At 47.6% G+C, this 10,934-nt stretch overlaps 5 protein-coding genes across 5 annotated transcripts; 3 read left to right on the forward strand and 2 right to left on the reverse strand.

Annotated features, from left to right (window-relative positions):
- Positions 1–809: 809 nt before the first annotated feature.
- BDV27DRAFT_65430 (ankyrin repeat-containing domain protein) lies at positions 810–3,797 on the forward strand. Its single transcript, XM_032077204.1, has one exon. It carries the CDS (start codon positions 897–899, stop codon positions 3,627–3,629), a length of 2,733 nt encoding a protein of 910 aa, XP_031921775.1. The 5' UTR covers positions 810–896; the 3' UTR covers positions 3,630–3,797.
- Positions 3,696–5,058, reverse strand: BDV27DRAFT_150227 (aryl-alcohol dehydrogenase; the record flags this gene model as incomplete). The annotated part of the gene is made up of 5 exons (XM_032071194.1): positions 3,696–3,998; positions 4,046–4,190; positions 4,257–4,577; positions 4,638–4,759; positions 4,852–5,058. 5 exons carry the CDS (start codon positions 5,056–5,058, stop codon positions 3,696–3,698), a joined length of 1,098 nt encoding a protein of 365 aa, XP_031921776.1.
- Positions 5,059–5,876: 818 nt separating this feature from the next.
- Positions 5,877–6,315, forward strand: BDV27DRAFT_169268 (uncharacterized protein; the record flags this gene model as incomplete). Its single annotated transcript, XM_032074992.1, has 2 exons — positions 5,877–6,194; positions 6,225–6,315. Exons 1-2 carry the CDS (start codon positions 5,881–5,883, stop codon positions 6,313–6,315), a joined length of 405 nt encoding a protein of 134 aa, XP_031921777.1. The 5' UTR covers positions 5,877–5,880.
- Positions 6,316–7,885: 1,570 nt separating this feature from the next.
- On the forward strand, positions 7,886–8,954 carry BDV27DRAFT_169270 (ClpP/crotonase-like domain-containing protein; the record flags this gene model as incomplete). Its single annotated transcript, XM_032074993.1, has 3 exons — positions 7,886–8,298; positions 8,355–8,711; positions 8,795–8,954. The coding sequence occupies 3 exons, from the start codon at positions 7,886–7,888 to the stop codon at positions 8,952–8,954; spliced, it is 930 nt and encodes a 309-aa protein (XP_031921778.1).
- A 1,170-nt stretch (positions 8,955–10,124) lies between these two features.
- Positions 10,125–10,646, reverse strand: BDV27DRAFT_163351 (enoyl-CoA hydratase/isomerase family protein; the record flags this gene model as incomplete). The annotated part of the gene is made up of 1 exon (XM_032073538.1): positions 10,125–10,646. One exon carries the CDS (start codon positions 10,644–10,646, stop codon positions 10,125–10,127), a length of 522 nt encoding a protein of 173 aa, XP_031921779.1.
- Between the last annotated feature and the right edge of the window lie 288 nt (positions 10,647–10,934).

The raw sequence follows: 10,934 nt of genomic DNA on the forward strand, positions 1-10,934 counted from the left end.
CTCGCCACTAGCCGATTAGATGGGGAAGTTGAAGTGGAAATCCTGAGATGGGCCGGTGATGATGGTATATTTTCCATCCAGAACGACAGTGCTCTTGATGACATACGTCAATATGTCCGAGAAGTCGTTAGAAAGCACCGATGGTTCGAAAGGTGGCACTGTCGCCCCGATGTCCAGGAAGAAATCGAGTCACGATTGATGGAGAGGGCTGATGGTTTGTAAGCTCATCATCGATTCCTGCCATCTTTCTCTATGGAAGCTGACTAATGTAAACTCAACGTAGGTTTCTCCTGGTTGCATGCCATTTGGAGCGCTTAAAGGACTGCCTCAACTATCCAATGCTTCAAAAGGCGTTGGAGTCCATTCCAACGACACTGTGTGAAACGTACACCCAAGTCTTACGTGCTATTCCTGCTCATTTTCACGCGAATGCCGTACGAGTTCTTCAGCTCCTTACATATTCTAACAGGCCCTTAAAGGCCGAGGAAGTGGTAGATGCGATAGCAGTTGACCTTAGCGCCAATCCGCAATTCAAGAAAGAAAACCGAATTCCTATCCCAGAAGAAATATCGCGATTTTGCCCAAACCTGGTCATTGTAACCTCTCGAAAAGATATATTTTACCCGCAAACGGAAATCATCGAGTTCCGCTTAGCCCACTCTTCGGTCAAAGAGTACATACTATCAGAAGAGCTGGATGCAGAATTCGCACCCTTTCTTGAGGATGTCTTTGCTCAAACAGCAATTGCGTCTGTGTGCATTGCATACTTATTACAGTTTGATCACACATTGCCAGCAAAGGAGATAGATACCTCTTTTCCCTTTGCACGGTACAGCGCCGCATATTGGATCGACCATGCATCCAACGGGAATGAGGAAGATGAAAATCTAAGTAGTATGGCGATGCATTTTTTCCTTCATACGAAGGGGCCATATTTTGACCAAATCCACCAGGTAGCTGGGGGAATGGAAGTTATCCCTGCAGTCTATTATGCCTCGGCAGGAGGATTGCAATGCATTACCCAATCCCTAATCAAGGAAGGGGTCGACGTAAATCAAGAGGGGGGTAAATATGGAAATGCCCTCCAAGCCGCTTCTTTGCAGGGCCATGTCCGGATAGTGCGACTGTTGTTAGGAAGCGGAGCAAATGTGAACGCGTTCAATGGGGCGCATGGCTACGCGCTGCATGCAGCTTGTCTATCAGGGAATTTGGAAATACTGCATTTGCTGCTCGACAATGGAGCAGATCCAGATACACAAAATGCTCTTCATGCAGCATTAGAAGGCGGGCATGAACACATTGCCAGGTTCCTCCTCGACCTAAACGTTGATGCAAATAACCCAGGTGCACGTTGGGACTCTGTCCCGGGCGATTCTCCCTTATATATTGCCTCCAAGAAGGGCCAAGAGGCTGTTGTACGCATGCTATTAGAGCGTGATGCCGATCCGGATGATTGTTCCGGATGCCATTCCTTCCCCCTTATGGTTGCTACACATAATGGGCATAAGGAAGTAGTGAGATTGTTACTTGAATACGGGGCAGACACCGAAGTTGAGGATGGAGACGAAGGAACCCCTCTTCATATAGCCTGCAAGCTAGGGTATATGGAAATTGTTGAGTTACTACTTGACAAGGGTGCCAACATTGATGCGAAAGATGAGTATGGAAATGTTGGGACTCCCTTCCAGGTTGCATTTGGTGAGGGGCATAGTGACATCGTAAAGCTCCTGATGGCACGAGGCGCGGATATAAATGGCTCGGAAGGCCAGTATGGTAATGCTCTTTGTACTGCTTTGTTACAAGGGAATAAAGGGCTCGCTCAAGAATTGCTGGACAACGGGGCGGATATTGAGAGGGAGGATAGTACCGACGGTACACCCCTCCAAGCTGCGTGTTTCTATGGAGAGGAGGATATGGTCCAGCTGCTCTTGGATCGGGGTGCTAATGTAAATGGCGTGGACAGAGAGATGCGAACTGCTCTTCACACCGCCTGTTCAGAGGCTAATGAGAGGATTGTGGAAATCCTGCTTGCGAGGGGAGTCGATATCAATATAGACGGGAGCGATTCCTCACTACTTGAAGCAGCCTGCAAGGGTTGTAATGATAGTATTGTGAAACGTCTCCTAGACAAATATATTGATCTCAATGCCCCAAGGGAGCTGTATAATCAGGCTCTTCTCACGGCTTCTGGGTGCCAAAGTGGAAGTATCGTGCGGATCCTTCTGGATCGCGGGGCAGATGTTAATGCCCTTACGCGATATTCAACACCTCTGGTGAATGCCTGCAGTTACGGTAAAGAGGAAATTGTGCGATTACTTCTCGGATATGGAGCAGATCCTGATCTTCATACACAGTTGGAAACCCCCCTGGCCGCCTCTTGTGGCCGAGGCCACTATGCGATTACACAAGCACTTATTGACTCTGGTGCCGATGTCAATATTAGGGTCCATGGTAAAACTGCTTTGGAAAAAGCCATTCACTGTGGGAAAGCAGAAATAATACGGCTTTTGCTGGAGAAAGGCGTGGATGCTCTTGCTTGTAAAAGCGCTCTCAGGTGCGCCTCAGCTGAAGGAAACCTAGAATTTGTCAAAATACTGCTTCATCACGGAACAACTTTTAATACAGAAGATTGTGCTGCACTCTTCGATGCTTCAGCGGGTGGTCATCATGAAGTAGTGCGACAATTGCTTGATAAAGGTGCCAATCCCAATTCCACAGGAAGGATTGCCTATACAGATGGAAGGGCTATTGACGGCAATGCTCTCTATATTGCAAGCAAGAACGGCCACACTCGTGTTGTCCAGCACCTCCTTGACCGAGGGGCTGATCTCAATGTTATCTACGGAGCCCATGGCAATGCCCTGTTTGTCGCCACACTTGCATCTCATTCTTCTGTTGTCGAGAAGCTTCTAGACTACGGTGCAAACCCCGATATTGGCGGTGTTCCCGATTGGATCTATGGCTACAAAAAATACCCAAGCGCTCTATATGCTGCATGCGCAAATGGAAACCGAAGAGTTGTAGACATGTTGCTTAGTCACAGAGCTAATCCGCACGCTGTCTATGAGGGCTACGGAAATGTGCTCTTTGTTGCTTGCTTTAATCGTGACGTGGACATAGTCCGAACACTGATCAAGTACCGGGTTGATATGAATGTAGGTGGATTTGACACCCATAGATCAGGCATTGATCTAGCAAATGCCCTCCAGGCTGCGTCAGCGTGGGGATCTGATGATATTATTCACATGTTACTTGATAATGGTGCTGATATTAACACCAAGGGGGGATATTATGGCACTGCCCTTCAAGTGGCTTGTGCGATGGGTCGGGAGAGCAAAGTAATATTGCTACTCGACAGAGGAGCTGATATCAACGCACAATGCGGCCATTATGGTAACGCTGTGCAGGCAGCTCTTGGGGAGTGCGAGACACGGTTGGCGAAAATTTTGCTCAGACGGGGTGCTTTTATAGACCCAGATGGACCGGGATATAAAAATGCTTTCCGATGCGCAATCCCACAGTGGAAGACAGCACAAGAGGCACTCCAGATACTAAAGACCAAAGCATACTTTATGCCAAAGGGACAGAAAAGACGCTACTCAGACATTGCACCACTAGTTTCTAGATAGAGCTGCACGAGGTCGGGTTTTTGATAAGCCTCCCCGACCCGTAGGTTCGCCGCTACTACTGCTTAATCAGCGGTGACAGTTTTTCCATTGCCAACCACCAATACCCCATCTCGGCCATCTACCCAAGTTCTCCCCGACAAAGAGCCTCAGAAAATATGATACGGTCAAAATTGGCTTTGCGGCTTCCAGGAAATCAAATGGGCCTCTGATTTTGGCGAGCAATTTATCTTCTCGGCCATGTGGTTTCAGTCCCGACATCAGATTGTGGCGGAACCCAACATCAAATTCATCAGCCTGGTCGATCGTAGCAATCTCTTCCTTGGACAGCGCAATTTTCAGCGCCTCAATGTTAGATTGGAGTTGCGAGACCTTTCCCCGCCAACGATTGGGAATACATAGGGCGTTTTGTGCATGACGTAGGCTAACGCGATGGATGTCAAAGGAAGATCTCTAGGTTTGGCAATTTTCTCTAGGGATAAAGACACTCTCGCCTCTCTTCCTACTGTGAGTGACTGAGTGGTCCGCCCATGGTCGCCCACGCGTGGTGGTTGGTGGTGGTGCCTGTTGTCTGTACGATGGATATTTAGCATCTGGTGGTCTCTGTGAGTGCTTGAGATGTGCTGTCACGGTTTGAAATATCCACCTCGAAGCAGACCCCATCGTGCCACCGCTATGCCCTCGGCCTTACAAATAGGTAGAATATCACGCTCGAGATCTCTATCCGCAGCACTCCTCCATCCTTGGTAGACACTGAAAGGTCGCATGCCATGACGCCTCGCAAATTCGTTGCATTTGACAACGACCCATGCAGGGGTGTTACAGATGCCAAGATAAAGCACCTTGCCTTGGTTAACGAGTACATTGAGACTGATCATCATCTCTTCGGCCGTACTAATGTAGTCCCAGAAGTGAACGTACAGCAGATCGATGTACGTGGTTTGGAGTTTCCTCAGCGATGCTTCCACCTAGATATGGAGCGATTTAGCTGAATTTCCCCCAAAGTTGGACTGGATGAGCTCAGGCCCAGAATATGTTTTCCAGTCCTCTGCATACTTTGAAGAAATGACCATCTCGTCTCGACGGTTCGGGCTGTCTTTCATCCATTCGCCAATCCATGTCTCGCTCTGAGCCTGGTAGTTGTTCGAACTGTAAGATACGGCATCTCATTAGCAATGAACTTCTTACCAGCAGGGGGCCATAGCCTCCTTTTCTCAGTAATCACGAAAGTGTCGATGAAGTTTCCACCCATCTCATAGAAGTGATCCAGAATCTGAAAGGTCGTTGCTTTGCTACACTCGAGCAATCCAGACTTCCAGGCGTCGCCGAAAGCCATGCTTCCTAGACAGATTGGGCTGTTCAAGACGGCCGCTGATGGGGCCAGAAGGCGATGCCGTCTCAAGGTAGAATGTGGCGCAGAGGGAGTGGTCATCCTTCCAGAGTGAGTTTTGGACTTTACGAAAAGATTGAAAATGAATCGGAAATACAGCAGACGTGCTTGAAAAAAGCCCACGGCTTCCAGCACCAGGGGATATAAAAGTGACGAACGGGCTACGGAAGACTCATTTTTGTGTTAGGATTTGGATCATCGATTTTAAGCGACCATCAACGCACATGGCCTCTACTCGCTATAAGCTTCGTAGTTGGGACTGATTTCTGCGCCTCCGTTCCATCTTAGATATTGTGACACATCGTCATCTAGCCTTGACAACCGTTGGGTGGATAGCCAATAAAGCATTTGCGTATGCTAGTTTGAGTAGATTGACTCGTACTATCGCCCAAGATGCCATGGTTAGAGCTGATCAGGTTCCCCTGCTGGACCCGACCTGAACCCGCGTTAAACTACCTTTAGATCATTTCCGGGCGCAGGTTCAAGCTCTAGCATCCACACTAGGTTTCAGGTTCTATACCCTAGGGCATGGGATCTGTACCGTACACGACAGTTCTTTACCCACTGATTAGCCTGATTTGGTATTTCTGTATATATATGTCCACTAAGATATATAATAATATATCTACTTTCTACTTCCTATTTATGTAGTACTACGAGAGTAAGTTCCTCCCTTGTCAACGCCGAAGCTGACTCGAATCCTGTTCCTCAGCGAAACATTTATTTGAAGGTCAGACCATCCCGCGGTTCTTCAACGCCCAGATAACGAGCGTGGCAACCGTCACTCGGCCCTGAGCCTGGATCGTCACTTTGGTTCTCTTGCGGGCTCCCTGGGCCGGGGCAACGACCAATGTCGCCCAATTAATGAGTCATGAGCTCGGAAGCTGGGATCAACAAGGCCGCCTCGCCGTCTTCCTTACCGACTCCAACTGGATGAATGGGGCCATCGTGACTGGATCTTCCCCAATTCAGACTTCTCGGTGGGTTATTCTGGGCCCTGGAGACGAGCAGTTGGAGTACCTGAGAGAGTTGGGAATGCTTTTCAGGTATTGGAACTATCCCAAGGTGTGGCAGTCGTTCTGTGATAGCTACGGTGGGATGCGTGACGTCGCTGACGTGCTGCTTCAGTTTGACAATTGGTACACTGCCAACCGGGGGCCGAGTGATCTAGCTCGGGAGTAAAAGAAGCGTACAGCGTCAAAGCAAAGCAGATTGTCGAGAAAGAGAAGACATCGGTGCAATATCTCAAGAAAAGTCGTAAGCCGGTGCCGGACTTCTGGGGGTGGTAGTGGACACTGAAATGGCAGGGACTGTTTACCTATCTCCCGGGGAACCTCCTGTATCAGTTTGGCACAACCAAGCTAGGTCAGACCTGCGTAAATTTGCAGTAGCCAGTAACAAGTCCTGGAAGGGCCAATAAGTCAGCTCATCTAGATCTAGCAGAGACACAAGAAATATACATCCGGGTGTCTCGCCGCTGTATATAGCTTATACATTTGCCGCATGTGGATAAGCATACAAAATTTAATTATCCACAGACCGCTTAGTTCTCACTGTTCAAACCTCATCCGGATGTTGAAGCCGTAAAGGACAAGGAGGATTGGGGAAATGTTACCAATTGGTGGAGTGGCTGCCAAGTGGAGTTGGCATTTGAACCCGACCCAACCCGGCGATTTTCGAGGGCGGCGGGTGGCTATGATCGCACTTTTTAGTTTTTAGACTGACGAAAAGACAAGTCAAGAACGCTACGGCGTCATGGAGATCACAAAACCCACACTTGTCGAAATTAGACGCCATAAGCCTTGTTAAAGTTGCGGACGGTCAGCCCATGGCTGCGATCGTCACCTAACATAGTATTATCTGATGAAATAGAATTGTTGAACCAATTAAATCTACAAGAGTAGAACAGCACAAGCTTTTCATAGGTAGATCTATAAGCCGACAGCGGTCCTTTCTAAAAAGCCACCCAAGTAGTTTGTCGTCCTAGGGTTCCGAACCACCCACGGATCATTTGCGGAATACACCAGTGGACAGTGTCATTCTCGATGCGGACAGAAAGCTTTCCTGTCGATTAAGAAGCTAAGCAAGATACTTATGGTGACTACTACAAATTCGAACTGTTGACGAGGATCCCAACGAGCAATGACTTTAGCCGCTCCTTCTCTCATCGACTGTTGTAATCAGCGTTCTATGCAGCTGGGGCGGCAGTGGAGGAGGTAGCTAGTAGTCAAGTTCTTCTTGTTCTCGGACCGAAAGCATCACTCGTTCTTACCCCTACGATAACATTAGGACAGTTTAATGTTCCGTGTGGCCACAACGTCAGCCCTTTTGTCACCTCATAACCCTAAGCGTGGCTCAATCGGGCCGACTGTTGTTCCAGAGTCGGCCCAGCTCAACGAGGTATGAGGAAGATGCCTGAAAATCACCTGTAAGAACCTCATTATTCAAAGAGTCTAGCGCTTTGGTGTCCAGTACCCACATCTCAGAAAGTATCATGGGAGAAATACTCTGGTTAATCGGAGGCTCAGGCCTTCACCAAGGGCTGAGGAGACAAAAAGTAAACAGTTCGAGGGATACAATGTAGCCCAAAGAGCAAATCTTTTTGACATGTGATGTCTAATTTGTGGATTAGTGAACGTTTTAAACTCCATGTGCTTCAGCCTTAGTGGGAAATCTTTGACTGCATTTGATATTCTCAGCTTAGGACCGGGGCATATCAATTAGTTAGAATATCATATTCCATAAAACAAATCACCGGATGAGATCCGAGGTTACATTCGGTGCCTGGTCAACATACATATTGTGATGAAGTCGCCGTCTGTTCAAATTGAGCTTTGTCTTCCATCCAGTTTATGTTCTACACACCCCTATGTTACCAACCACTTACGTCAATTCGCCTGAGAGCCATGTTCGCGTCATAAATTGCCCAGACTCGATCTCTGGAGTAATAGTAATACAGAGTGTGACGCTGAATCGCCCAGACAAGCTCAATGCGATAACGTTGAACATGATACAGGATCTCATGGCTCTTTTTGAAACTTTTGCTGTGGATGAACGAGTCAAGGTTGTCATTTTAACGGGTGCTGGACATACTTTCAGTGCTAGAATTGACCTGAGAATGGACACTAGCCAGATGAAAAATTCCTCGCCTCTAAGCGAAATGCGTGACCCAGGGGGATCTCTTGCACTGGCCATGTTCAACTGTTGCAAGCCAGTCATTGTGGCATACAATGGTCTTTCCGTGGGAATTGGAATGACATCGACCTTGGCGGCGGGGATCAGGTACGCTGATGAGATCCGATACTTTGGATGCCGTTGACAACTGAATCTTCCCTTAGGAATGCGCCTCACAAGGCCAGCTTTGGATTTCCATTTTCACGCATCGGCATTACGATGGAGTCCTGCAGTTCATATTTTCTTCCACGCATGGTTGGGTATAGCAACGCGAAATATCCTTTAACCACAGGTGAAACATATCTTGCCGAATCCTCAGTGCTTCATGGAATATTTGCAGAGCTAGTTTCGGAACCGAAAGAGGCTCTACCGCGCGCAATCGAATTCGCAGCGAATATTGCAGGTAGCGTCAGTTTGATGGCAGTCCACATCAATCGGCAGCTGATGTGGAGAAATCCTGGATCTATCGAGGGAGCTCACATAGTTGACAGTCGTCTGTTGTACGATATGTTTGGCGGAAGGTGGGTACTATGACACATTTCTTGCTGCTAAAGGTCACTACTTACTAACGGGGCAAACAGAGACCACCTTTGAGTTTAAAAAGGCTTTTTTTTTTTTTTTTTTTTTTTGAAAAGCGGAAGCCGTCTTTCAGTGACGTGCTTGAGAGAAATGCACCACAAACCTATCCTTGGTGGAACGAAGTTTCCGCTCAAACAAAGGGCAATATGAAAAGGATAAACAGCTCTGAACCCACGAAGCTCTAGGGTATTCTGAAATACTTATTCGACTCTCAATAGATGGATTGATGTATTTAATCATATGAACATTCCACTCCTTTCTTTTGAGCTTGAGCGCTATGTCAGCAGACGCTGAAAACTGAAATCAGTCGTGCATGCGCTTGCGTAGTTAATCATTATCAATAATACCTCTGACTGCGGGAGTATCTATTCCAATATTGCTTCTCGGACCTAATTTCTGGTCAGGATCATCTTTCCCAACACAAACACGACTCAGGACTATAGACGCAAATATGATTACCAAGATCAAGCTACGTATTTGGTGATTACTATCATACGAAGAGCGTGGATCGTGCAATCTACCGTAACAATTTTGAGGGGGCCGTTTGCTCCGACCTTTTCCCTTTTAACCCAAGCCCCCATGAAGAGCCTTTATGGCTAGGTTTATGGTTTGCCAGGTGTATAGCAGCAGACACTCGAGCCCCTACTCGGGAGCAAAGGCGATTTGACTCAAGACCTTAGCGCATTTCCTCAAGTGTGCCGACCACACCGTGCACATGTGCTGACTTTAATATTCCGAGCATATCCTGCTAGAGACTCAGTGGGTCCCGCCTGAGCAGGACTCCTCCGGAGTCGGTCCGAATCGGGGAGCATTCGCTGCCCTACACAACGGACCGGAGCAGGAAGGAGTCAAAAACCATTAGAGTGGCCATGTCCTGTCCCTGGAACCAATTTACCAACTGGATCTGCCAAATTGTAATTCGAACCATATGATTTCCCTTAAGTTTCATGGCGTTTATACCATGCTAGGATATCCCTAGCCAAGAGCCTTGTCCCCAGGGGATGGTTGCGATTGTGTTCGCACCACTGGAAATGAATGCACGCACATTATAGCTATTAAGTGTGGACTATGATGCTCGATGCGAATGACCGGTTCTCAAATGTGGTGATTCTGTATATCTTTACAAAAGGTGGGAAATGTAATCTACTTATATTCGAAAGCTGCTGAACCTCAATTCTTGAAAGTATACTGCGCACGGTTTTGTGAGCGGAATCAGTGGAATCAGAGGAACGAGAGCATTGGTTCAGTAGCCCAGGTTCCATACACCGGCATTTTATGAAGCAGATGAACCTAGATTCCAACAGATTTGCGAACAGGTCGAGTTGACCAGAACACCGATGCAAGGGCGTGGTAGTTTATAGTTTGGATTGGGCTTTCTTTTGTTTTTTTCGCCCTTGATCAGAAACAAAGGCGTTGACAGCCGACCGGGCTTCAGGGCTCTGCGCCTTTGTCCTGAGAATCTGCAATTCTGCTTCATTCGCATCAAGCAACTCTTGTCTGGAAGTCCGCATCAAAAGACTCTTGTTGAGCTGCAGCGCTTCAGGAGGCTGGCTCGCAATTCGATAACATATTTCTAACACGTTCTCCAGGAAGTCCTGCATGGGAAGAACTTTCGTAACCAATCCCGCGTTTTCTAGCTCATTAGCTGTCATTTTGTCGCCAGCAAGAAGGAGCGAGGCCGCCTTTTGATGACCCATGATTTTGCTGAACGTTATACTGGAACACGCTTCGGCGGCGATTCCTAATTTAACGAAAGGGGTGAAGAATACCGCGCTTGGAGAGGCGTAAACAAGATCCGCCAAAGCAAGACTGGTAGTTCCCCAACTAGGCGCCGGTCCATTGACAGCGGCAACGAGGATTTTGTTGGAATTGATCATGGTCCTGTGCAATTCCCTTCGTGATAATCAGCATCCGCTTAATGGAAGGCTTCAAGTCTTTGTACCTTATTGTGTCCAAAAAGGGGTCACTAATCACAGTGCCCGGTTCCGCGACGGACTTATCCTTCAAATCAAGTCCAGCAGTGAATATATTCCCTCCTCCTGTCTGTAGGATGACCTTAACCTCATCTTCATGTTCCGCCCATTTCAGCCCTGATAGAATGTCCTGATCTCCTTGAGTAAATAAACAAAGAGAACCTGCTGTGCATTTTTACAACAACTTTCGGC

This window comes from Aspergillus caelatus, assembly GCF_009193585.1.
Source record: "Aspergillus caelatus strain CBS 763.97 unplaced genomic scaffold BDV27scaffold_314, whole genome shotgun sequence".
NCBI lineage: Eukaryota > Fungi > Ascomycota > Eurotiomycetes > Eurotiales > Aspergillaceae > Aspergillus > Aspergillus caelatus.